Raw genomic sequence first — 22,085 nt, 5'->3', positions numbered from 1 at the left:
AAACTATACTGTCTGTCTGATATTATATCATTTCTCTCTAGGTGTTCTACCCATTTTGTTTTGATTAGTTTTTCCAATACTTTCACTATTACACTTGTCAATGATACAGGTCTATAATTGAGGGGGTCTTCCCTGCTGCCACTTTTGTAGATTGGAACTATGTTAGCCTGTTTCCACACGTCTGCTACGATTCCTGTACACAGGGATGCCTGAAAGATCAGGTGAAGTGGAATGCTGAGCTCAGATGCACATTCTCTCAGAACCCATGGTGAAACGCCATCTGGGCCAGCTGCTTTATTCTTACCGAGCTCCTTGAGCATTTTTTCCACTTCGTCTCTAGACACCTCTATGTGCTCTATGTTGTTCTCTGGAATTCTTATTGTATCTGGTTCCCTAAAGATTTCATTTTGTACAAACACACTTTGGAACTTTTCGTTTAGTGTTTCACACATTTCCTTTTCATCTTCCGTGAATCTATTTCCCATTTTGAACCTCTGAATATTATCCTTAACCTGCAATTTTTTGTTTATGAATTTATAGAATTGACCTGGTTCTGTTTTACATTTGTCTGCAATCCCTTTTTCAAAATTTCTTTCTGCCTCTCTCCTCACTGCCGTGTAGTTGTTTCTCGCATCTTTGTATCGCTGGTATAGGCCAGTTGGGCTGCTTGTGGGCCGGTTGGGCTGCTTGTGGGCCGGTTGGGCTGCTTGTGGGCCGGTTGGGCTGCTTGGTGGGCCGGTTGGGCTGCTTGGTGGGCCGGTTGGGCTGCTTGGTGGGCCGGTTGGGTACCTTTTTGGGCTCTGTCTTCGCTTTGTTGGCTGGTTTTGTTGTTCCTGCTTCCTCTTTTGGCTACTTTTCTAGTGCAGTAGTCCTGGTTGGCGCCTTCCCGCAGAGGGGGTTGTGCAATTCGGCCAGCGTGTCATGCGCATACTCCGTGGAGTTTGTTTTGGTCTGGGCGGTGTGTTTCACTGCTGGTGTTTTGCACCCTTTTTCTCAAGTGCTTCGCCTCTCGCTCTTCTCCCTTGCTGCGGTATGTGCCCCTTCACTCTGGGGGTGTTCTAGTTTCCAGCAGTGGGGAGGACGCCGAGGTTTTCCCTGTGTCATGGGTGTGGGCCGCCTCCTTCGCCTCTGCCCTGCTCTCCTGCGGGTCTGGCTCTGGCATCTTCACCTGGCGGTGCTCCCAGGATCTTCTGGGCACAGTTGAGTCGTGTCACGTTCGTGCCTCCGTTCGACAGGTGAATTTCTGCGGTCTGGCGTCTTTTGGCTGGGCGCTGGATGCGGAGATGTTTATATACCTGTCTTTATTTAGGTATATTTTTGTACGACTGAGACCGTTCGCACACCAGTGACTGTCCCTTTTTCAACCCTTCCAGTCCCACTCATGTGCATGTCCAACCCATGCTAGAGTCATTCAGGGGACCCACTTTTTTGTGTTATGAGGTGTGTGGGTTGTGGTGCTGGTTATGTACTCACCTGGTAGGGCTCTCCTGGTTGTGCTTGCAGGGTTTAGCTCTGGCTCTTGGGTCCCGCCTATCTGGAAGAACTTGCGCGATAGTACCAGTGGAGTGCAGTGGTGCTATAGGCACAATCGGGGAACACTGTATAACCGTCAGAGGTCTGCGGTTGTTGCACGACCTACTTGCGAGCATACGCCTTATTGCCGGTACGTCCGTGGACTTCCGGGGCACACTAGCCTGTTTTCGAATAGAAGTTCCGGCCCATCCTGGTTGTGGGGCGTATGTGGGCCTGCGGGCCGCTTCAAGCAGCTGCCTGGTGGGCCATCCTCTGGCCGTTCTAGCCTAGCCTCGGGCCGGGCTTGGGGTGTAAATGAGCTCCCGGTACCCCATCCAGCAGGCATTGAGCGAGGTTTCTCCGCCGTCGGTCGCCTGGTGTGCAGGTTTCTGGGCCTGCTGGGGTTTGTTGTGTCTTCGCTGGCCCTGTCTGGGGTCTGCCTGCTCCGTTCTCTGCCTTTGCAGAAGCGAGTTGCTATTTACATGTTGCATGTTGCGGTGGTGCCTGTTGCTGCTGCTGCACGTGTGTATTGGTACCGTGTTTCACGGTGGCGTGTCCTTGTTCCTGTGTCCGGTTGTGGTGTGGCACTTTGCTGCTGTTTTGTGCCTAGTGTTTGCGTATGGGGGTTTGCTTGTTGTTTTTCGTGGTCTTCGGGTCCCTGGCTTGGCCCTCTCATGTGCGTGGGGTTTTTCTGTCCTTGCCTGATTGTCCACCCATGGCTGTTTTCCTGGGGTTTTTGTGCTTCAGCTCTTTTCATCCTGCCTCTCCCCAGTCGTTTTCCTGGCATCTCCTTTGGTCGATTTTGCCTGCACTTACTGCTATGTTGGGGGTGGTCGGTTTCCACCGCTTCATTCCTTGTGCGTTCCCTTGTTTCCTCCTCTGCCGCAGGGGTGTTCTGCGTGTGCTTCTTGGCTTCTTGGGCATTTTTTCAGCCTATGTCCTGTGGTGTGCTTCTTTGTCTTGGTCTGTTGCAGTTGCTCGTACCCCTTGGTTCGGGTACTGTTCTGGCGGCAACCCTTCCGCCTTCTTTGGTTTCCTACCTAGCCCTGCCTGTTGGTTTTTCGGGGTCTTGCGATGTTTCGCATCGGACACGTCGTTTCTGAACTCCTGGCGGGCTTGCTTGCGTTGGGGAGTTTTTCTGTTCGGCAGACGTTCCATCTCCTTGTGCCGCTTGGGTTTCGGTGGTTGCGCCCGAGATCTTCCCGCGGCTCCGCCTTTTCCTGGGCTCGGAGGGGCGTTGTCGGGACTGCTTACGTTCTGCCTCGTGGTCTCACCTCTGGTTGGTGGTCGGGTGGCTTCGTGGTAGGGGTCCCACCTGCAGTATGGGATATTTTGGCGGTCCTTTCTTTTCCTGTCCGTTCTTAGGTGGTTACTCTTGTTAGTGTCGGCTTGGTTTTCTGGTGGGGGTTGGGGGCCGTCGTCTTGCCACATACTGTCGCCTCTTTTCGTGCGGCGCTGACGGAGCCGCTTCGGCTTGCTTTCGGTCTTGGTGTTGCTTCTGCACCATTAGTAAGCTGTCTCGTACGTCGTTTCACCTCCACCCTGTTCGTGCACCACTTGCACCGTCCTGGTCTCTGGTCAGCATGCTCTGTCTTCTCCTCGGTTGGTAGTGCCCCTTCGGTTCCAGTTTGTTTTTTCGTCGGCTCTTTTTCCTTTTGCCTCTGGGGGTTGGTTCGCTGCGTTTTCTTGCTCCTTCGGTTTTAGCGTTTTGGTTGTTCGGTGGCAGCAGTCTCCATCTTTTCTGGTGCGGGGTGGGGCTGCTGCGTTCTGGAGGGGTCCATGGTTTGTTGAGTCTTGGTTGGTCGGGCCGGGGGGGTGTCGTGTTTTGTGTTCAGTGGCAGCCCTCCGCTGTTGTTTGCGTGCCACGGCATCTGTGTCCGGGGCGCGTTTTGCGTTGATCCGGTTCTGTTCTTCCCGGTTCACGGGTGATGGTGTCTTGAATTGTCAGCCGTGTTCTTGCGGCTAAGCTGCCTGTGTTCTTCCCTCATGCCCGTGGCGTTCGTGACTTCGCTGCTCTCGCTGCCGTCTGAGCGACGTGTCCTTGTGGTCATTCGGGCATGGATCTTTGGTGTTCGTACGGGGGCCTTGCTGCTCGTTGTTCTCGTGTTGTTCCCAGGACTTTTCAGGGCTGTGGCGCCTTGGGTTGGCGTTTGCTGCCGGTTGTCTCGCTTCTGTGGGGGGTGTGTGGTGTCCGCCTCCCGGTTCAGTCCCTTTGACCTTCCTCTGTGGGTAGTTAGCTCCGGGGAGCCGACGGGGCTCCTCCCAGAAAACCAGCATTGAATGTAATGAAACGCCATTTTCTGGGTGAGACCCGGAGGCTCCCCGGCAACCCTCCCTCCCTCCAATCAGCGGTTTTCGCGTGTTTTGACATCCAGCCTCAGAACTAATGGGTGGATAGCCAGCGTGGGAGGTCTGGGGCTCCCCATTCCCCCTCCCGGGGAGGGGGGAGCTACGCAGACAGCGGTGACGTGTAACGTCATACTAGTTTGCTTGTTTTCTGTTGGGGAGTTCTATCCACTAGTTTGGCTTTAGGTAGCAATTTTCACCAGAATAGGAGTTTGTTTTGGAATGCTTATCTTTCTGGATGCTTGACCTGGTCGATGGCAGACAGAATGCTTCCAACCACACGGGGGTGTCCATAGGCCATTGCTCCCCTTGCCTCTCTGAGGGGGCCAGGTTCTGGCCGTGGTCCCCGGTAGGCCCTAGAACTCCATACACATGACTGATGCCAAAGTCTGACATTAGCATATCAGCCTGGTAAAGCACCAGGAGCCTCCGGGTCTCACCCAGAAAATGGTATTTCATTATGTTCAATGATAATTTTTTTTTTTTTTTTTTTTTCCAATATTTGTCTGTAGTAATGCATCAGTGTCATTGAAAAGGTTAAGGCAACGACCTACTGCAGCTTGACTTGGGTGAGTTTATTCAGCAAAAGTTTGTAGTTCTTCCCATGCTGCTGCACACATTTTCATAATAAATGAGGATGGGACATCCTCTACATCAACAACCCTCATGCCATTTTCATGTTTATGAATGATCTCTTGTTTTTCCTCTGTAGTCATCCTCACATGTGTTTTCTTAGGTTGAACCTTACCACTGACTTTCTTGGGACCCATGGCATGATATATAATAATTACTTATATGTTCAAAAAAACAAAAAATCACCAAAATAATGGAATTTCTCATAAGCGTGATCGTCACTTAACGGGCGGCTCTGGTAAACTGAGGCAGGTCTGCCTGCGTGAATAGGAACCATGCGCTTGGTTGACCCAAACGCGTATCAACGAATATTGTTAGTCGACGACACTATCGTAACTAGAGTCGCATTTTCTGATCAAATTTTTATCGTAACTCGAAATTATCGTAAGTCGGAGCAATCGTAAGTCGAGGTGTCACTGTAGTTACATATCGCCCTGGATAGCTCTTAGGAGCCTCCGGGTCTCGCCCAGAAAATGGGGTTGCATTACATTCAACGCTTTTTTTTTCTCGGTAATATTCAATAGTGTGTAATGGGATATATTTATATAATTAAAGGGGCAAATCATCGCTATACTCAAAATTATTGTGTGCATATTATTCAAATATTATCGTCATAAAACAATAAATAGTTTTGCTGTTATTACACTATATACTGCACACAGATTATATATAAGTATCTGCTTGTTTTGTTCACCATAACGAACCACTAACTTGGTATGGTGAGTCAGAAAGGAGTGGCTGGCCACCACACACCAGCCTGCCAGCCACTCGCCGCCACTCGTCACCCCTCCCTCCGTCCCTCCCTCCCTCAACAACACCTCACTAGCCAGCATTCTCCTCCCACCATATTGTTTTTTCTTTTATTCACTATAGATGTTTTATATAAGTATCCACATGTTTTATTCACCATAACTGTGCAACTAAGCTGGTATGGTGCCCCAAAAAGCATCGTAGTCGCCCTCTGCATAACATGACCAAATCATGCAGACGACGCCACCTACGTCACCGAAATGGCTCCTCCCATCATTCGCCTTTTGTTGTTATTACACTAATATACACGTTATATACAAGTTTCTACATTTGTGCTTACCATAGTGAACCCCTAAGCTGGTATGGTGAGTGCAGACAGTAACAGGTGGCCACACACATTCAGCAGACGACACTACAGTCCTCCCTCCCTCAACATTACTCCTCCCACCCAGCGCTAATTATCACAACAATTCTGCTATTATCACAATCCTGATCATTTTTATCACAGTCAGGGGACTTCTGTAATACTATCATTGCTAAATGATAGCAGTTAAATATTTATTTTGACATTTTTAGGCGATTCTGTGGTCACAAGCTGAACAGCAATGCTGTTAGCTCATGCTGCGTGTGCCAACCTTGGTGGCTCACACAGTACTGTGACTCTCACACTGGAGAATGTTGACCACAATTTTTTTAAACATGGTGTCTGTTTACAAGAGCCCTGAGGAAGCTGATGTGAACCCCGTGTACCAGCGGGCAATTTGAATTGTGCCTGGCACCCTATGGCGTTTATGTACACCATGCGCACGGTAGGACGTGTTATTCCCAGTCTTATATATATGCCATACGCAGTTTAAGGGTTAACAAATAGAAGGGAGCACAATGACATCACTAGACCGTAAAGTGCTTATCATGGTTTAGGTGGTATTGAATGTGCCTGGGTAGTCCAGAGATGAATGGTTTGATTCCATTATATGCCCTCCATATTTGCCCTCCATAGATGTACCCTCAAATTGCATTTCTCTCTGCAAAGGCTACCTCTCATGCAGCATCCTGTTCACACTCACTTATAGTTAGCTCTTCGCATCATCGTAATTAAGAATACTGTATAAAATGGTGTAAACTTCAGAAAGACCATTAGCCAATACAAGGCAGCCCCATTTTATATCCCCTCAAAATCATTCATACATGCATTGTGTGCAGTACGTTTAATCATCACTTGGAACACATAAGAATAGTTTGCTGCATAATATAATTGCCAAAGGTTATCCAGTTGTCTTATCAGTGCTCAGAAGTCAGCCTTCACAACCACATGAATAAGGTTGTGTTGGCTTACTTTTAAGTCAGGAATAGCAATCCCAGTGTATGGGTGTACTATTTGGTTTACCCTTCAGGCCATGGACATCCCCAGTGGGTTTGGTGGTTGCATGAATATTCCTCACCCCCCCTACCCCTACTTGCTGTTGTTTTGTGCAAGTTTGTTGGTTGTTCATCGTCTATGCCATGTGGCGATGATCACTCCTCCTGCCTCCGCCATGCTGCCTGTTGGGTCGGTGACGCTTTTGGTCCCGAGTCCTGTGGGGTTTGGTCTTTCCATGTGGCTCTTCTTTCTGACCCTCTCAATAAGGTTAGGGCTTATCAGTTTACTGATAACTTACAATTCTTCTTTGTTTTGCATGTTCGTTTTTCTAGATTGCAGTGGTCTAGGTTGTGTTCCTAAAAGGATGCCCCAGAGTTGCCCATTTGCTGTTTAGAGACCCGGGATTGGAGGTGTTGGTGAACTCCACCTTAACTTCATCTGCACCTACTCTTCCTTTTTCTTTGGGTATGGTCCTCCAATCCTCTGATCCTCCTTTCCCCCCCCCCTTCCCTCCTCCTTGCATCTGGTCCCGAAACATCTGAGGGTTTTGGGGTCGGGGTATGGTTTAGCTTGGGATGTGGCTCGGTCAGCTAAGAGGTTGCCCCTTCCAAATCCGGCACAGAGGCAGTTGAGCTGGCTAGTCATGAGGAGGCTTCTAGGTCTTGCTCTCAGCCAGCCCCTCCTTCCACTGAAGCCTCTCCCTCATACTCCGCTTTTCTGTCTTGGGTAGTGAGCAAGGATGCCATCTCTGGCCCGGAGCCTTTGACTGCATCTTCTGCGGGTTGGGGGGAGCTGGGCATGGGTCCCTAGGTCCTATTCAACTCTAGTGTTCCTTATGCCCTCTGAGGAAGGTCTCCTTGTGCAGAAGGGGGAAGGGTTTTTGTTCCCCCCCCCGCCCTTTTCTGTATTCTGTATGAATCAGATTTCATTTGAAATGAGTCCTGGGAGGTGCACTCTTCCCCCCCCCCCCCCATGGCTCATTTCCACATGCCTCTGGGCCTGTCTGGAGTGTTCCTCTAAATGGTTTACTGCCTCTGGAGGGTCACTCCAGACACTCGACCACTTATGGCTTATGAGGCACTGTTTACATACCATGTGTGAGACCCAGATGATGCCTTGTTGATGGACCCTGCCTCTTTTGAGTTTGGGTCTTCACCGTATTGGGCACATTATGAGGTTCTGGAGTTTTCTTGGCTAGCAGGTAATCCCTTACTCTTGCTTGATGCTTGCATGGCTTTTGTCGGTTCCACACACTTAAGTGGCATGAAGTTTTGACCATGTTACAGGCGTTTCTGGTGGGCTCTTCTCTTGTGTACCTCGTTGACTGTGTTTGCTCCCGCTCTTTCTTGGGACGTGGGTCTCGTGCAGCTTTGTGCCCAGGTTTGCTTATTATCAGCAGTGCTTGTGGTGGATGACCATCGTGCCTGTCTGTATTTAGGTTCCGTCTTGCTTTTCCTAGGTCTCCTGGGGCTTCATTTACACTGGCCCTAGGAGGACAATGAAGAGCTTGGCAAGGATCTCGTACTGTATGTTCCAATGCTCTGGGATGCAGTGGCCACATTCTCCCTGTCCAACTCACGTGTCGACAGGCCATGGCCCCAAACTTTGGATTCAGCATGGGGCTTTGGCTCTCTTGTCTGCCTCTCCTCTTTCCTGAGGGGTGTGGTGCCATGGTTGCTCTTGTCAGCAGCTGCAGCCTGTCAACTTATTTCGGACCGTTTCTGTTCTTAGGGTTATCTTGAGATCATCTTGAGATGATTTCGGGGCTTTTTAGTGTCCCCGCGGCCCAGTCCTCGACCAGGCCGCGGGGACACTAGGTGTGTTAATCTATGCCTTTCCTTGTTTGATGCTCCCTTCCCCAATTGATTCCTTCACAATGGATGCCTTATGACTGGGCTGGTTGAGGTGGGGGTTTCTATAACTCATTCCCCTGGTCCGGGTGTTTTTCCAGGTCCTGACGCAATTGAAGTCCTACAAGGGAGACTGGCTCCTGGTGCCTGGCTCGGCTTCGGTTTCAGACGCTACCTGCTTGGTGTCTGAACCCAGGCATTTTTTGTGGCTCTGCCTCTGCCAGAAGGTCAGCTCGGTGACGTACCATGCTGCTTCGACCTCCTCAGCACTTTGCATCTGGAATTCTCTATGCATTTTTAGCGCCATCTTTGCAATGAGCAAGTGGCTTCGTGGATGGTGTCCCACCTGTGTTCTTGTTCTCAGCAGCAATATGAGAGTCCATGGTGCTCCTTTTGCCACTTCCTTTCCCTGCATCATTGCTCTTAAGTTTCTGGGAGTGTCGTGCTTTCCATTCTTTTTTTGGATTTTTCTTGATCGGCATCTCGTGCCAACTATTGTCTCCTTATGTTGTGTGACACTGACTGAGCCTCTGCAACTTGTATTCGGTGAAGAGTTTTTTGCCTTGACGTCATTTTGCAGGCTGTCTCAGGATTTCTTGCACCCAATCGTGCACCAACCTGGTCTTTGGACCACGTGCCGGTTTTTCTTTTCTCTTCTCATTTCATAGTGTCCCTTTTGGTCTGGGATTCCTTTTCTAAGGCTTTGTTTTCTCTTGCCTCCAGCTGTTGAATTGGGAGCTTCTTGCTCTCCTCTAAAGGTGGGATTTTTGTTCCTCTGGCCCTGGGGGGGCGTTATATTTTTCAGCCAGCTCCTTCTTTTCTGATGAAGAACGAGCTGGTTGGCTTCTGGAAGGGTCCTCGAGTCAATGATGCTTGATTGGTTCAGCCAGGGGTGCATTATACATTTTGTCTGGTAGTGGCTCTTTATCACTACCCGTGTGCCACCGATTCTGTTCCAATGAATACCTTGTAGATTGATCATCTTTCTTTGGTTTCCTATTCCAAGCCTCATATTTCCAAGGTTATCCACAGTGTCATTAAGCCTACCCAGCCTGCGGTCTACCCTTGTACCCATGACTTTTGGAAGTATGCCGCTACACAGCCGAAGTATTCGTCTGTGTTTGTAATGTGTCCTGGGCTGATATTCAGGTGCGGGGTTTTTTGAGGTCAAACAAAGTCCTGACGGCCTTTGGTGAATATTCCTGGGCCTCGGCGTTCTTGTGTGACTTTGGATCATGTGTCTCAGGCCAAAGTTTCATCCTTGTCCTGATTCCTGCATTGCTCTCTCCTTCCTAGTAAGTTCTCGTGTTTTTTTTCTTCTCTGTGGGGTATTTAGCTTCAGGGACTCCCTCAGAAAACCAGCATTGAATGTAATGAAATGACAATGTCTGGCTTGAGCCTTGATGGCTCTCGTGTTCTCCCTTCCTTCCAGGTGGTCAGGTGGATGCCTGCATCTCTCGTAGAACTGAACATGGCGATGCTGGCTGGCAGTGGGCTACCTCTTCCCTACCGCCACTTAGGTGGTTGAGGGGGAAAGGTCGAGCAAGCCTGTGCTGGTTCCAAGAGTATTTGATCATTTGTTTGCATTGTTGGGCGTGTTCTTTTGCCTGGTCTTGAGGCTTCAGTCTCTTTAAAGCCAGCAGTGGTTATTTTTGACTCACTGACTTTCTGATTGCCTTCCCTAGTGAGGTTGCAAAAATAAATGGGACCACTCCCTGTGCCTCTGTGCTGGGGGCCGGGTTCCAGCTTCGACTCCGGTAGACCTCTCTCTCTCTGTCTCACACTATGGCTGATGAAACATAGTTGATGATAACTATCTCGGCATATAACTTCAGGCAACCAACAGAGCTCGCCCAGAAATTTGCATTTCATTACTTTCAAGTCATTTTTTATCATATAATGTTTTATCAATATTAAACTGCCATTATACAGGCTTCAAATGCTATGTTTATTTTCTTATTTGAATTCTTGTAACGTTGATATTTTCCAGCTGTAGTGTGTGACCCCAACTCTCAGGTACCCAAGCCTGCCCCTCCAAAACTTCTTTCTGGATCTCCGTCAAGAACACAATCCTCGCAAATCAGCAGTGTGAGTTAAAATAATCATTACGATTAATATGCTTTGAACTCTTGTAAATAGTTAAAACCAACATAGAAATAGGTGATTAAACTCGGTGTAAAATGCTTGAAGTAATTGCTTGGTAGAGTGGAGGGTACCTACCAGTGCTGGCAATGTGTATTGGTATTTTTTAGGGACTCAGGGCCTTGCTTGTAGTTTGATATATACATACTGTTGTACTGTATTTATGTGTCTGGCTTGTAGTTTTGATATATACATACTGTTGTATTTATGTGTCTGGCTTGTAGTGTTGATATGCATATATATATACTGTTATACCTGTCTGGCTTGAAGTTTTCATGTATACATTCTGCTGTATTTACATACAGGGCTACCTCAGTTTATGAATTTAATCCGTTCCTGGAGACGGTTCGTAAACCGAAGTGAATTTCCCCATAAGAAATAATGGAAAATGAATTAATCCGTCCCTGACTCCCCCAAAAATTAACATTAAAGTAAATTTTATACCTAATTCACCCAAATCTTCTACAAAAGTATGTACACATTATTACTTACCTTTACTGATGACTCCTGTTGGCATATGGAAGACGGTGAGGAGGAGGAGGAGAGGTGTTACTGTTTGGAAGGGGAGTCCCCTTCCGTTATAACATGAGGCAGTGAGGATTTTTCTGGGGTACACTCTCTGGCACAGTTTTCTGGCATACCACTAGAACTGCTTCTGGCTCACTGCATGATTTTCTTATTGTTTTTCTCGAAGATTGTTTTTCCCTTCTTTGTAACACTTGTCTGTAGTAAGACATCACATTGTCATTAATAAGATCAATGCAACGGCCTGCTAAAGTTTTATCTGGGTGATTCTTTTCAGCAAAATTTTGCAGTTCTTCCCATACTGCACACATTTTCTTAATTAATGAGGAAGGGACATCCTCTTCTGCCTCCTCCTCCTCCCCTGAAGATTTGTTGTACTGCCTAGCTAGTTCAACAACGCGAGTACCATTTTCATGTTTACGAATGATCTCTTGTTTTTCCTCTATGGTCATTCTCACATGTATTTTCTTGCCTTGAACCTTACCACTGGCTTTCTTGGGACCCCATGGCGAGATATATAATAACAACTTTTATGTTCAAATAGCCAAAAATCTATTAAAAAAAACTGTATATCCTCGCAAAGAATTCAAGCGGGATAGTCACTAGACGGGACGCACTGGAGAACTGAGGCACGATTGCCGTGCCACCACGCGCTAGGTCGGCCGTACGCATATCAACAAACTCGTATCCCGAGGTAAAGTTCGTAACACGATTCAAATTTTCCAAAGAAATCAGGCTCGTAACCCGAAAAGTTCATAGAGGCATTCGTAAAACTAGGTACCACTGTATCTGGTTTTGTAGATAGTTACCACATACTGTACTGCATAAAACATCTGATAAGTGAGAAACATCATATTATTAAGATATTAAGATTTAATATAATATATTTAAGATAAGTTATATTAAGATTTAGCATGTACGTGTACTGAATGTAGATGGTATAAGGGCTCAGGCTAGTTGTAATGGTTGTTGTAGTGGTTGAGTGCAGGCTGCAGCAGAGGTGGCGGCAGTGAGGAGAGCTACAGATGACTCTCACGAGGTGCTAAATCTTTCGTCGGTAATGAACACATTTGGGTTTTTGCATAAAGTAACATGCCAATGATGCCATTGGTACCTCTTTAAATACAGTAGTTGCCACAGGAAAATGTTAAAGGATATGCAGAGGAGTCGTCTCACTAGCATGACTGAAACAAATAACCCTGCCCTCACCTATGAAAAGAAATGGAAGTGATGATATTTCAGCCCATCTGGACCTTTATCAAGTTGTTATATGTCTGAGTTGGTAAAGGTCCAGGACATACCAAAATATCTTCACTTACATTTATTTTCATGTGTGTTTGGTGGGGTTTGAAGGAAACATTCCAGGGAATGACCGACAAGGGTCACTTCATATATGTACTGTACTATAAACTCAAAGCGCTGCAAAATCTTCCTTTACTATTAATAGGGACTACCAACGAGGGCTCTAGCTAACCAACAATTGCCCATCTTTCCAAGTAAACTGTTCAATAGTAGGTAGTGATGTGACTGCACCTAATATCCCGGGTGCAATCAGCAGGCCGAGATCAGATTTCATTTACCGTATTTGCCGATATTTAAGACGCACCTAACTTGCGTAGATATTTTGTGGGAAAAATTATTGTAATATGTATCATCATACATTCATTGAATGTGATTTGCAAATGGTTTTGTAGGGGAAAACATGTGATTTGTCAAATGACGTTATGTAAATATAATGTGTAGTGTGGACTGTTCAAGTTTTCTTCTATCTAACTGCTGAAGAAAACTTGAATAGTCAAAAACTTCATAGCTCCTTTACCATTTCACCATTTCACTGTGGTTTTCCCCACACATCAATGATCAGTGTTGCATAATATAAAGTCTATCTAGTTGTGGTGAACCAAAAACATATGTCTATCTTGTGGAAAATAAACCATGCATGCAGGCAGACAGAGATACTGTATACAGAGAGTGACAGTTAAATTTAGTCTTCAAGGGAGCCCCGTCGACTCCCTGAGACTACCCAAACTGATATGTGCTTTATTCGTTTGGGGCCATCAGTCACTGACATTCTTAGGGCTACCAGAGACCACAAGCCAGAATCTGGTCTCCGCAGAGAGGCACAGGGAGCGATGGCATATGAACACTTAAATTTAACCCCTAAGCTGCTCTGGGCTATTTGGCCAATGCTTCACGAGGAGCAATGGCTTATAGAAACCCCAGTGTGGTTGAAAGCATTCTATGTCTGCCATCAACCGGGTCAGGCACCCTGAAAAGTAAGCACCCCAAAACAAATCCCCTATTCTAGTGAAAACGTTGCTAAATAGAGCCGAATGACTGGACAGAACTCCCCAAATGAAAACAAACAAACTAGCATGACGTCACCACGTTGCAGCACCACTGTCTGCGCAACCCCTCCCTCCCCGGGAGGGGGAGGGGAAAGGGGGGAGCACCAGACCTTCACGCCATCTACCCCACCCTTCAATTCATGGCTAATATGACACTGGCAAAGTTGTGTGCCTCTGGCTCCAGACAACTGTTTCAGTTAGGTGCCATGTGGTGTGGTGCTGTCTCTACGGTCGGTGTGCGAGCCAGGAGTAATTTCTTAAGTACTCGGGGTGCATGCGTCTAGGGTTTCCTTCCCTAGGTGCCCTGTAAGTACTGCCCTTGGGGCCTAGGGCCATCTTCCACAAGTCGCCTTGGGACCTACCTCCACTTTGTCTTACACTGTTTGGTGATTGACCACCCTTGGAGTTGGCTGGGTTTGAGTGTTCTGTTTGTCTCTGGTTAGGGGGTAGTTTTCATCTCTGGTAGGGGCGCAGGGTACTGTGCTGCTAGTTATAACCTCGCATAGCGGCCGGCTCTGTTATGCCTAGGTACGTTGTCCTCTTCCGAGGTTTTTCTTTTTGTTTTGCTACCTGGTGAGGGGCCTGCCTCTTGGTTAGTCAGACCCTATTATTGCTTAATGGTCCTCCGCTAGGGCCCCCCTGTGAGTGTACACATCCTGGGGGCTCAGCTTTAGCCGTTTGGTAGTTTTGAGCACCGGCTAGCAGTACCTTTGCCTGGGCTTCCCTTAGCAGAATACTGCGACTAAGAGCCCTGGGAAACCCCACGGGGGCACCGAGGTTTGATGGATGTGACCCCTGGGTTTCCTCTCGCTTCGTGCGAGTTGGACGGTTACTCTGTCCCCATGTCTCAGGATGACAGTCGCCAGTTGTGCCTCCGCCATGCTGCCTGTTGGGTCGGTGACACTTTCGACCCGAAGTCGTATGAGTTTTGTTGCTTGTGCGTACTCCAGTTCACCCAATCTACTGATAATCATATGCGGGGTGCAGGCAGCTTCAGCGTTGCATGCTAGGTTCAGGTTGCTGCAATGCGAGAGGTTGGTTGCTTCCCCGGATGCCCCAACACTGCCATGCTTTGGCTATAGGGACCCGGACTTTGGGGGGGATGTTAGTCACCTTGGCTTTGGTTCCATCTGCACCCTTTAGTCCTTCCCCTTCTGTTGTGCATCCTGGTCCTTACCCCTTGCTTCCGGCCCTGAAGCGTCAGAGAGTTTCGGGGTCGGAGCAAGGTTTAGTTGGTGTTGAGACTCGGGCAGTTTCGGGGGAGTCTTCTTCCGGGGTGGCGGCGGAGGCATTCAAGCCTGGTCCTCCAGCCAAAGCTTCAGGGTCTGACCAGTTGGCCCCCTTTGTTCCTGTTTTTACAGAGGCTCCTGCCTTCTCTTTAGTGGCGGGGGGAGTGGGGGTTTGGAGGACGGCTTGGCTCCGGGTCCTCAGGGTGAGGTTCCCAAGGCGGGGCAGGGGTTGACTTTAGGAGCCTTAGGCCCCGTTGGACCCCACTTGGATTTTTGTACCTCGGAGCGGGGCTTGGTGTTTAAAGGATAGGGGTTCTCGTATTCTTCCTCCTCGTACGAATTGGATTTGGAATCTACCCCTCCCCAGGTTTGGTTCCATGATCCCATGGTTTTGTCAGTTCCGTCTTTATGGAGGTTTTTGGCCTCCCACATCCCGCCCCCATGTAGTGCAGGAGGCCATAGCGTCTAACTTCCTGCTCGATCTGGATTATGCCTTCGTAATAGATCTGAATTCTTTCGTGTATAGATCATCATGCCCTTACTGGGTTTGTTATAAGGCTCCAGTCTTCCTTGTTGGCAGACAGCCCCTATATTGGAGACTTGGCATGCGTTCTATTGGTCCTGCACGCTTGAGTGGCGGGAAGCTCATGTGGTGGTGCAGGTTTTCCTGGGGGGGGGAAGGCCAATTTTGAGCATCTCAATGCGTGCTTGTTCGCCCCTTGCCCTTTCGCGGGATGTTGGTGTGGTGTAGGTTCATGTGCAGGTTCCTTTCCTTTCGGCTGCATTGATCGCGGAGGACTTAAGAACATAAGAACAAAGGTGACTGCAGAAGGCCTATTGGCCCATACGAGGCAGCTCCTATCTATAACCACCCAATCCCACTCATATACTTGTCCAACCCGCGCTTGAAACAATCGAGGGACCCCACATCCACCACGTTACGCGGCAATTGGTTCCACAAATCAACAACCCTGTTACTGAACCAGTATTTACCAAAGTCTTTCCTAAATCTAAACTTATCCAATTTATACCCATTGTTTCGTGTTCTGTCTTGTGTTGATATTTTTAATGCCCTATTAATATCCCCCCCTGTTATGTCCATTCATCCACTTGTAAAGCTCTATCATGTCACCCTTAACTCTTCGCCTTTCCAGTGAATGCAACTTAACACTTTCGCCCGGGCATGACGCAGCATTGCGTCATCCGTTTACTGTCGGTAATACTGGGGATGACGCAGCATTGAGTCATCCACTTTAAATAATCGCCAAAAATCAGGTTTTTATCCGATTTTTTGGGGACTGGTTTTAAAATGTGCGCCGATGTCTTCCCATTTTCTTTGTTGAGCCTCGTGGCCCTCAGGTGGCTTGGCACATGCCGTGGGCCCATTGTTTTCGCTCCACTGTTGTGACCAACGTCGCCTCCCCTCGCATCTCAAACGTGTGAACATTTTGGCTATTTTCCGTGGCTATATTTCTTACTGCGGCTTTAGAAACTATCTACCCTTACTCCACAATGGATAGTGATCATGAACAAGGCCCTTCCAGGAAGAAAATTGCGAAAGAAAGGCTTGAAAAGGGAGGGAATTGGGAGTGTACAGTATCCACTCAATTTAACGGCCTCTTTTATACCGATCTGCCGGTATTAACGACCGGTTTGGGAGCCCAGTATCTAGAGCCTGCTATACCGGTCTGCGGTCGATATTACCGACAGTCGGTATTGGGTTTGTTGTGGCATCAGCGTCCCCTCACATGGCGACCAGGCCGCCACCGACCTGGATCGTCCAGAGTCATATATTACATCTTAATTTTCTTTTAAAATGATTCACTTTAATGAAGAAAATTGTAAATTATTATTAATAAAATATTTTGAAACAGTTTTTATTAAGCAAAAGTCTTTGTTTTCTTATTAAATACCTTTTATAGTATGTATAGGCACTAGGTATTTTTTTTCCCACGGACCTAGTATGTACTCCGCCGGGCCATGTGTTCCCATTGTTTACCGTGAACTCGCGCGGCTAGCTTCAATTGTGAAGGATATTACTGTACTGTAATTGTGATCTTTTTAATTTACAAAATGCCAAAAGTTACCCAAAGGAAGCGCCTGACGGTTGCACAGAAGCTGGAGTTAATTAAGAAACTTGATAAAGGATATTCTCATGCACGAGCAGCAGCAGAGTTTAACATTCAACATAATTGTCAATAGTGAAGTAGAATTAGAACTCATGTGAATTAGTAGTAAGGCTAGCTGTTGTGTGAAGTGAGTGCCTGAAAATAAGTGTACTGTACATACAGTATGTACCCTGTATACAATATAAACAATATAAAACAAGCGCTGCAGAGGATGACGTAATCTTCACAGCTTCGTAATCTTCATCTTCATTAAAAGTAAGTAAATTTACCAATTTTATTATTGTATTACAAGATATTAATTGTTTTTTTTTCAACAAAAGCTACATATTAGTCTCTGCAAATGTATATTCTATCGTCAGCAGAGAAAAGGTGAGCTCAAAATATTTCGTCTTGGCTAGCTCTCAGTGACAAGGCTCGATCGCCATTGTTATGGCATGGCCGCCACAGCCTGTGTCGTAACATTAAAAATACATTACCTGCACTGTTCAGGGTAAATCAAAACACATCTCTAAAATTTTATTAAGACAATATTAACTCACTGATTGATACATGAAATATTTTTCAATACAAAGGAATGAATCAATTTTTTCCCACCCATCTGGACTTGATCAGAGCGTGTTCACACATCATCCATGCAGCAGCCAGCAACTGGCTTAATCGTCGGCCGTGCACTAAATTGGAATGCAATTACACAATGAACTTTATTTAATTTTAGTTATACAGTATAAAATATATCCTACCTGAATGTTACTTGAAAAATTACCCGACCCGACTTAACGTCGGAAATAACGGAGCTCCGTAAATAACGACTTGGGCTCAGCCCCATATAGGCTGTTAAATTGAGTGGATACTGTAGCTGGAAGGCGTCTGAGTGCTCACTCGCGGCTAACGCGTGGCCCGTCTTCAACTCGTTGGCGGTTGGAGCGTGACCAGGTTTTATAATTTATATGCTAATGTTCCTTTAGAGAATTCTATTGCGAACCCATTGAGACCAAAATGAAAGACCTAGGACAAAAATTGAGGTGACCAGAGTGAAAATAGTGAAAACATTTTATCGCGTTTGCGCGCTCCTGGGTAACTCGTTCGCACTTTCTCTGTTTGCTGCGGGTAATTAGCCGGGCTTTTGGAGTTTATATGCATTTAGTGCTGTAAAGAATTCTATTGCGAACACAATGATACCAAATTTAATCTCGTAGGACGAGAATTAAGGTGACAAAGTTAAAGAGAGTATACACTTTTCAGCATTTACGCGCACTCCCGTGACACCCTGGGTCCCATATCACACAGTTGAGGGGTGGCGCACGGGGTGAGCGAAAGTGTTAAGCTTTGTTAATTTTTCTTCATATGAAAGATTTCTAATTTGGGGAATTAACTTAGTCATCCTACGCTGGACACGTTCAAGTGAATTTATATCCATTCTATAATATGGCGACCAGAACTGAACTGCATAATCTAAATGGGGCCTAACCAGAGCAAGATATAGCTTAAGAACCACACCAGGTGTCTTGTTACTAACGCTTCGATTAATAAATCCCAGTGTCCTATTCGCCTTATTACGAACATTCATGCATCGATCCTTTTGTTTTAAATTCTTACTAATCATAACTCCCAGATCCCTTTCGCAATCCGACTTCGCAATCTCAACACCATCTAGCTCGTATCTTGTAACCTTATCATCATTACCTAACCTCAGAACTTTACATTTATCAGCATTAAACTGCATCTGCCAATCCTTCGACCATTTCAAAATCCTATCTAGATCAACTTGAAGTGATAGTGAGTCCTCCTCCGAATTTATTTCCCTACCGATTTTCGTATCATCGGCAAATTTGCAAATGTTGCTACTCAAACCTGAATCTAAATCATTTATATATATTATAAACAACAGAGGTCCCAGGACAGAGCCCTGAGGTACTCCACTAACAACATTATCCCACTCTGACTTAACCCCATTTATACTAACTCTCTGTTTCCTTTGGAATAGCCATGCCCTAATCCAAGTTAATATAGCACCCCCAACTTGTGCGCATGTGGCCTGTTGACTTCGGCCTTGTGTTTCTTTTCCCAGCTCGAGCTGTCCTCGCATGTCCTCCCTGCTCGAGCTGTCCTCGCATGTCCTCCCTGCTCGAGCTGTCCTCGCATGTCCTCCCTGCTCGAGCTGTCCTCGCATGTCCTCCCTGCTCGAGCTGTCCTCGCATGTCCTCCCTGCTCGAGCTGTCCTCGCATGTCCTCCCTGCTCGAGCTGTCCTCGCATGTCCTCCCTGCTCGAGCTGTCCTCGCATGTCCTCCCTGCTCGAGCTGTCCTCGCATGTCCTCCCTGCTCGAGCTGTCCTCGCATGTCCTCCCTGCTCGAGCTGTCCTCGCACGTCGGCAGGCGGTGCTGGTTTCTTCTTTGGAATCTGCTTGGCCCTGGCTCTTAGGTTGTCTTCGTCCTTTTGCCCGTTGCTGTTTGCAGAGTTTGCAGTTGTGCAGGATCTGCAGGCAGCTTCTACTTGTCGTCCTATGTCGGACTTGTTGGTTCTCCGGGGGGGGGGGGCTTGTGGGGGCCTTCCTGGAGGGGTCGTGCAAGGGCTCGGGTTTCCTCCCATCATGGTTGGCCAGTGGTTCCAGATTCAGTGCTGACACAGTCTTTGGAACCGTCTGTTTCTAGTCTGTGCGATGATCAGTCTGTGCCGCTACCTTGGTTCTTGTAAGAGACGTCGGCCCTTTCGCGGTTCATCCAATTGATGGGGCAATGGGGAAGAGGCTCACCCTGTTTGCTCACGCCTGGACCCACAATTTGTGGGCTTTTTGGGTCATTTTGTGCAACCTGCAATGGTGTTGGGTGACCCCCTCCTTCGGGGGGATCGGGGTTGGCAGGGCAGGCTTCTTCTCCTGCGCTCTGTCAGGTCATCTCTGGGTGGGTTTGCTTGGGCATGGTCGAAACGACCTCGTCCCTCAGATGGGTTTCCCGCCAGTTTCTGGTTCCGAAATAGGACTGCACAGACCTCGGGTTCATTCTGGACTTGTCCCGTCTGAACCTGTGGGTTTATTGCCCCTCCATTCGGATGACTACTCTGTCCCAGGTCTGTCTTCTGTTGGAGCCGGACTCTTGGATGGTGTCCCTAGACCTTAACGACGCATATTTGGCACATTCCAATTCATCCGAGGATGAATTGGGATGTGCCAATATGGGATTCATCCGAGGTTTGGGATTGGCTCGGTTTGTTGTGGGACTTCAGGTTTACCGCTTTCGTTGCCTTCCATTCGGCTTGAATCTGACTAGATTCGAAGCCGAATCATTCGGCTTCCTTGTCTCTCTGTCCAGATGCTCTGCTTCAGCTGTGTTCCCGCCTTCGCCTGTTTTTGAGGGGCTCCCGGGTCACGCGACGGTTATCTTGAGATGATTTATCTCGAGATGATTTCGGGGCTTTAGTGTTCCCGCGGCCCGGTCCTCGACCAGGCCTCCACCCCCAGGAAGCAGCCCATGACAGCTGACTAACACCCAGGTACCTATTTTACTGCTAGGTAACAGGGGGCATATATGTGTATTTCCAATGCAGTTTTATTTTTTTTTTATCGTATATGATGCATATTTGTGTCCTTTACAATATGTATAAAGTAGAACGTTCATAATGATCCATGGAACTGTGATACATGTGTCAGTAATGTGTCCACAATAAATGTTTATTGTTGCAATATTACCTGTTAAAAATTCACAAAAATTACAATATGTACAGTTTCACACACTATTTACACAGTAACACACTGTATTACACACTCAGTAGTTCAGAAGTGAGTAATAATCAACGAAGTAGTCCATGGTGCACAGCGCGACTTCGCTCTCAGTGCACCAGGTACAGATAAATTTTCCCTTCCTGTTTCTTCATTCTGTGTGCTTGCAAATAACTCACTCACGTACATCCTTGGCTTTAGTACTTGTAGGTTGTATGTAGCCAAGCTTGTAAAGCATAAGGTAGTATTGAAAAGATTATAGGAAAAGATCAACTTGTAAGGTAGTCTTGAAAAGATCGCTTTGTATGGTTCCACACAGGAAGAGATTCAGCTTACATCAAGAGTGTCTGTCAGTTGGGAAGAGATTCAGGTATTCTTGAAAATATCTATGGAAAACACCACCATGGAAGCCTCTAACACTGTTCATCTATGCTATTTGTATCAGATGCATCATCACTGAACGCAGAAAACGATTCATCTAAGTATCATCTAAATAAATAGCATAAGATTACAAGGGGTGACGCTCAAAGCTACAACTGGATACGCTCGCTGTATTGTCCTCATAGGTGCTGTATCACTTGCATCCGACCTTTGTGTTAGGTCCTTATTGCACCTTGCTTCCCCAATATTATGACCCTTATGTTTTTCAAACAATAAGGTTTGAATTTCACCGACAGAGCATTATCTTTCAACACCGCGTCGGACGGATGTTTGGGAGCCAGAGGCGCGTGCACCACCCATGGTTGCTCATTCAGTACTAACCCAGCCAGCAGCCCTAGGGCATTCTGGGATTTTTTTCAAAGATGGCTGCCTCTCACTGGAGGTCCTAAGAGTTCATTTCGTACACAACAAACCTCGTACACATTTAGAATTAATTACGAAAAATCAAAGAGTTTTCTCGGTTGGTGCAGTTTCCCGCCGACCGAGAAAACTCGGTTGGCGCAGTTAAGTGGTTAATTACATGGTGCATGTAATGTAATATAAAGTTTACTTATCTGTTTGGTATTAAGTCTTGACTTGACACTAGGTCAGGAGCAGTGGAGACCTAGCCACCAGGAGCGTGGCGGAGAGCGGAGGCAGCAGCAGCGGCAGCAGCTACAGCTCGGGGACGACTAGCAGTGCCGGGAATCAACAAATTCAACTGTGGCAGTTTCTGTTAGAACTTCTAACGGATCCAAAAGTAAGTACAGTACTGTATGTGTGTCGAGCATAGTTTCAAAGCAATAGGGCATGAAATAATTTGTAGAGCATAAATGATTCTATATGTGCAGTGGTGTATGTTCTCAGCTCGCTATGAAGGAATCCAGGTTCAATCTACAGGTAGGAATGAAACAGTTGAACAAGTCTCCTTTGGCTCGATCCCTGTGTTCACCTAACAGTAAATAGGTCAGTAGTTTGACCCAGGGGGGTGTTGGGGGTGTCTGTGATACACCTAAGTACAGGCTTCCTGTCTTTGATAAATGAAAATAAGTTGTACAGTGTTCATATTTTGTAGCTTTGCAAGATGCATCAAGATTGTATGGATGTACAGTATAATGTATTCACAA

General features: G+C 47.0%; 1 protein-coding gene across 2 annotated transcripts in view; it reads left to right on the top strand.

Moving 5' to 3' along the window:
* The window catches only part of LOC138361402 (DNA-binding protein Ets97D-like), a 196,506-nt gene extending 174,740 nt beyond the window's left edge, over nucleotides 1-21,766 (top strand). For both annotated transcript variants that reach the window (XM_069320741.1, XM_069320740.1), the window contains 2 exons: nucleotides 10,442-10,539; nucleotides 21,566-21,766. In XM_069320741.1, coding sequence (XP_069176842.1) covers nucleotides 10,442-10,539; nucleotides 21,566-21,751 — 284 coding nt within the window. In that variant the 3' untranslated portion in view covers nucleotides 21,752-21,766. The remainder of the gene's footprint in view (nucleotides 1-10,441; nucleotides 10,540-21,565) is intronic.
* The last annotated feature ends 319 nt before the right edge of the window (nucleotides 21,767-22,085 follow it).

The sequence above is a fragment of the Procambarus clarkii genome, unplaced genomic scaffold, assembly GCF_040958095.1.
Source record: "Procambarus clarkii isolate CNS0578487 unplaced genomic scaffold, FALCON_Pclarkii_2.0 HiC_scaffold_347, whole genome shotgun sequence".
In the NCBI taxonomy this organism is placed as follows: Eukaryota; Metazoa; Arthropoda; class Malacostraca; order Decapoda; family Cambaridae; genus Procambarus; species Procambarus clarkii.
Note: the sequence above shows the minus strand (reverse complement) of the source record. Positions and strands in the feature narration are given on the sequence as shown.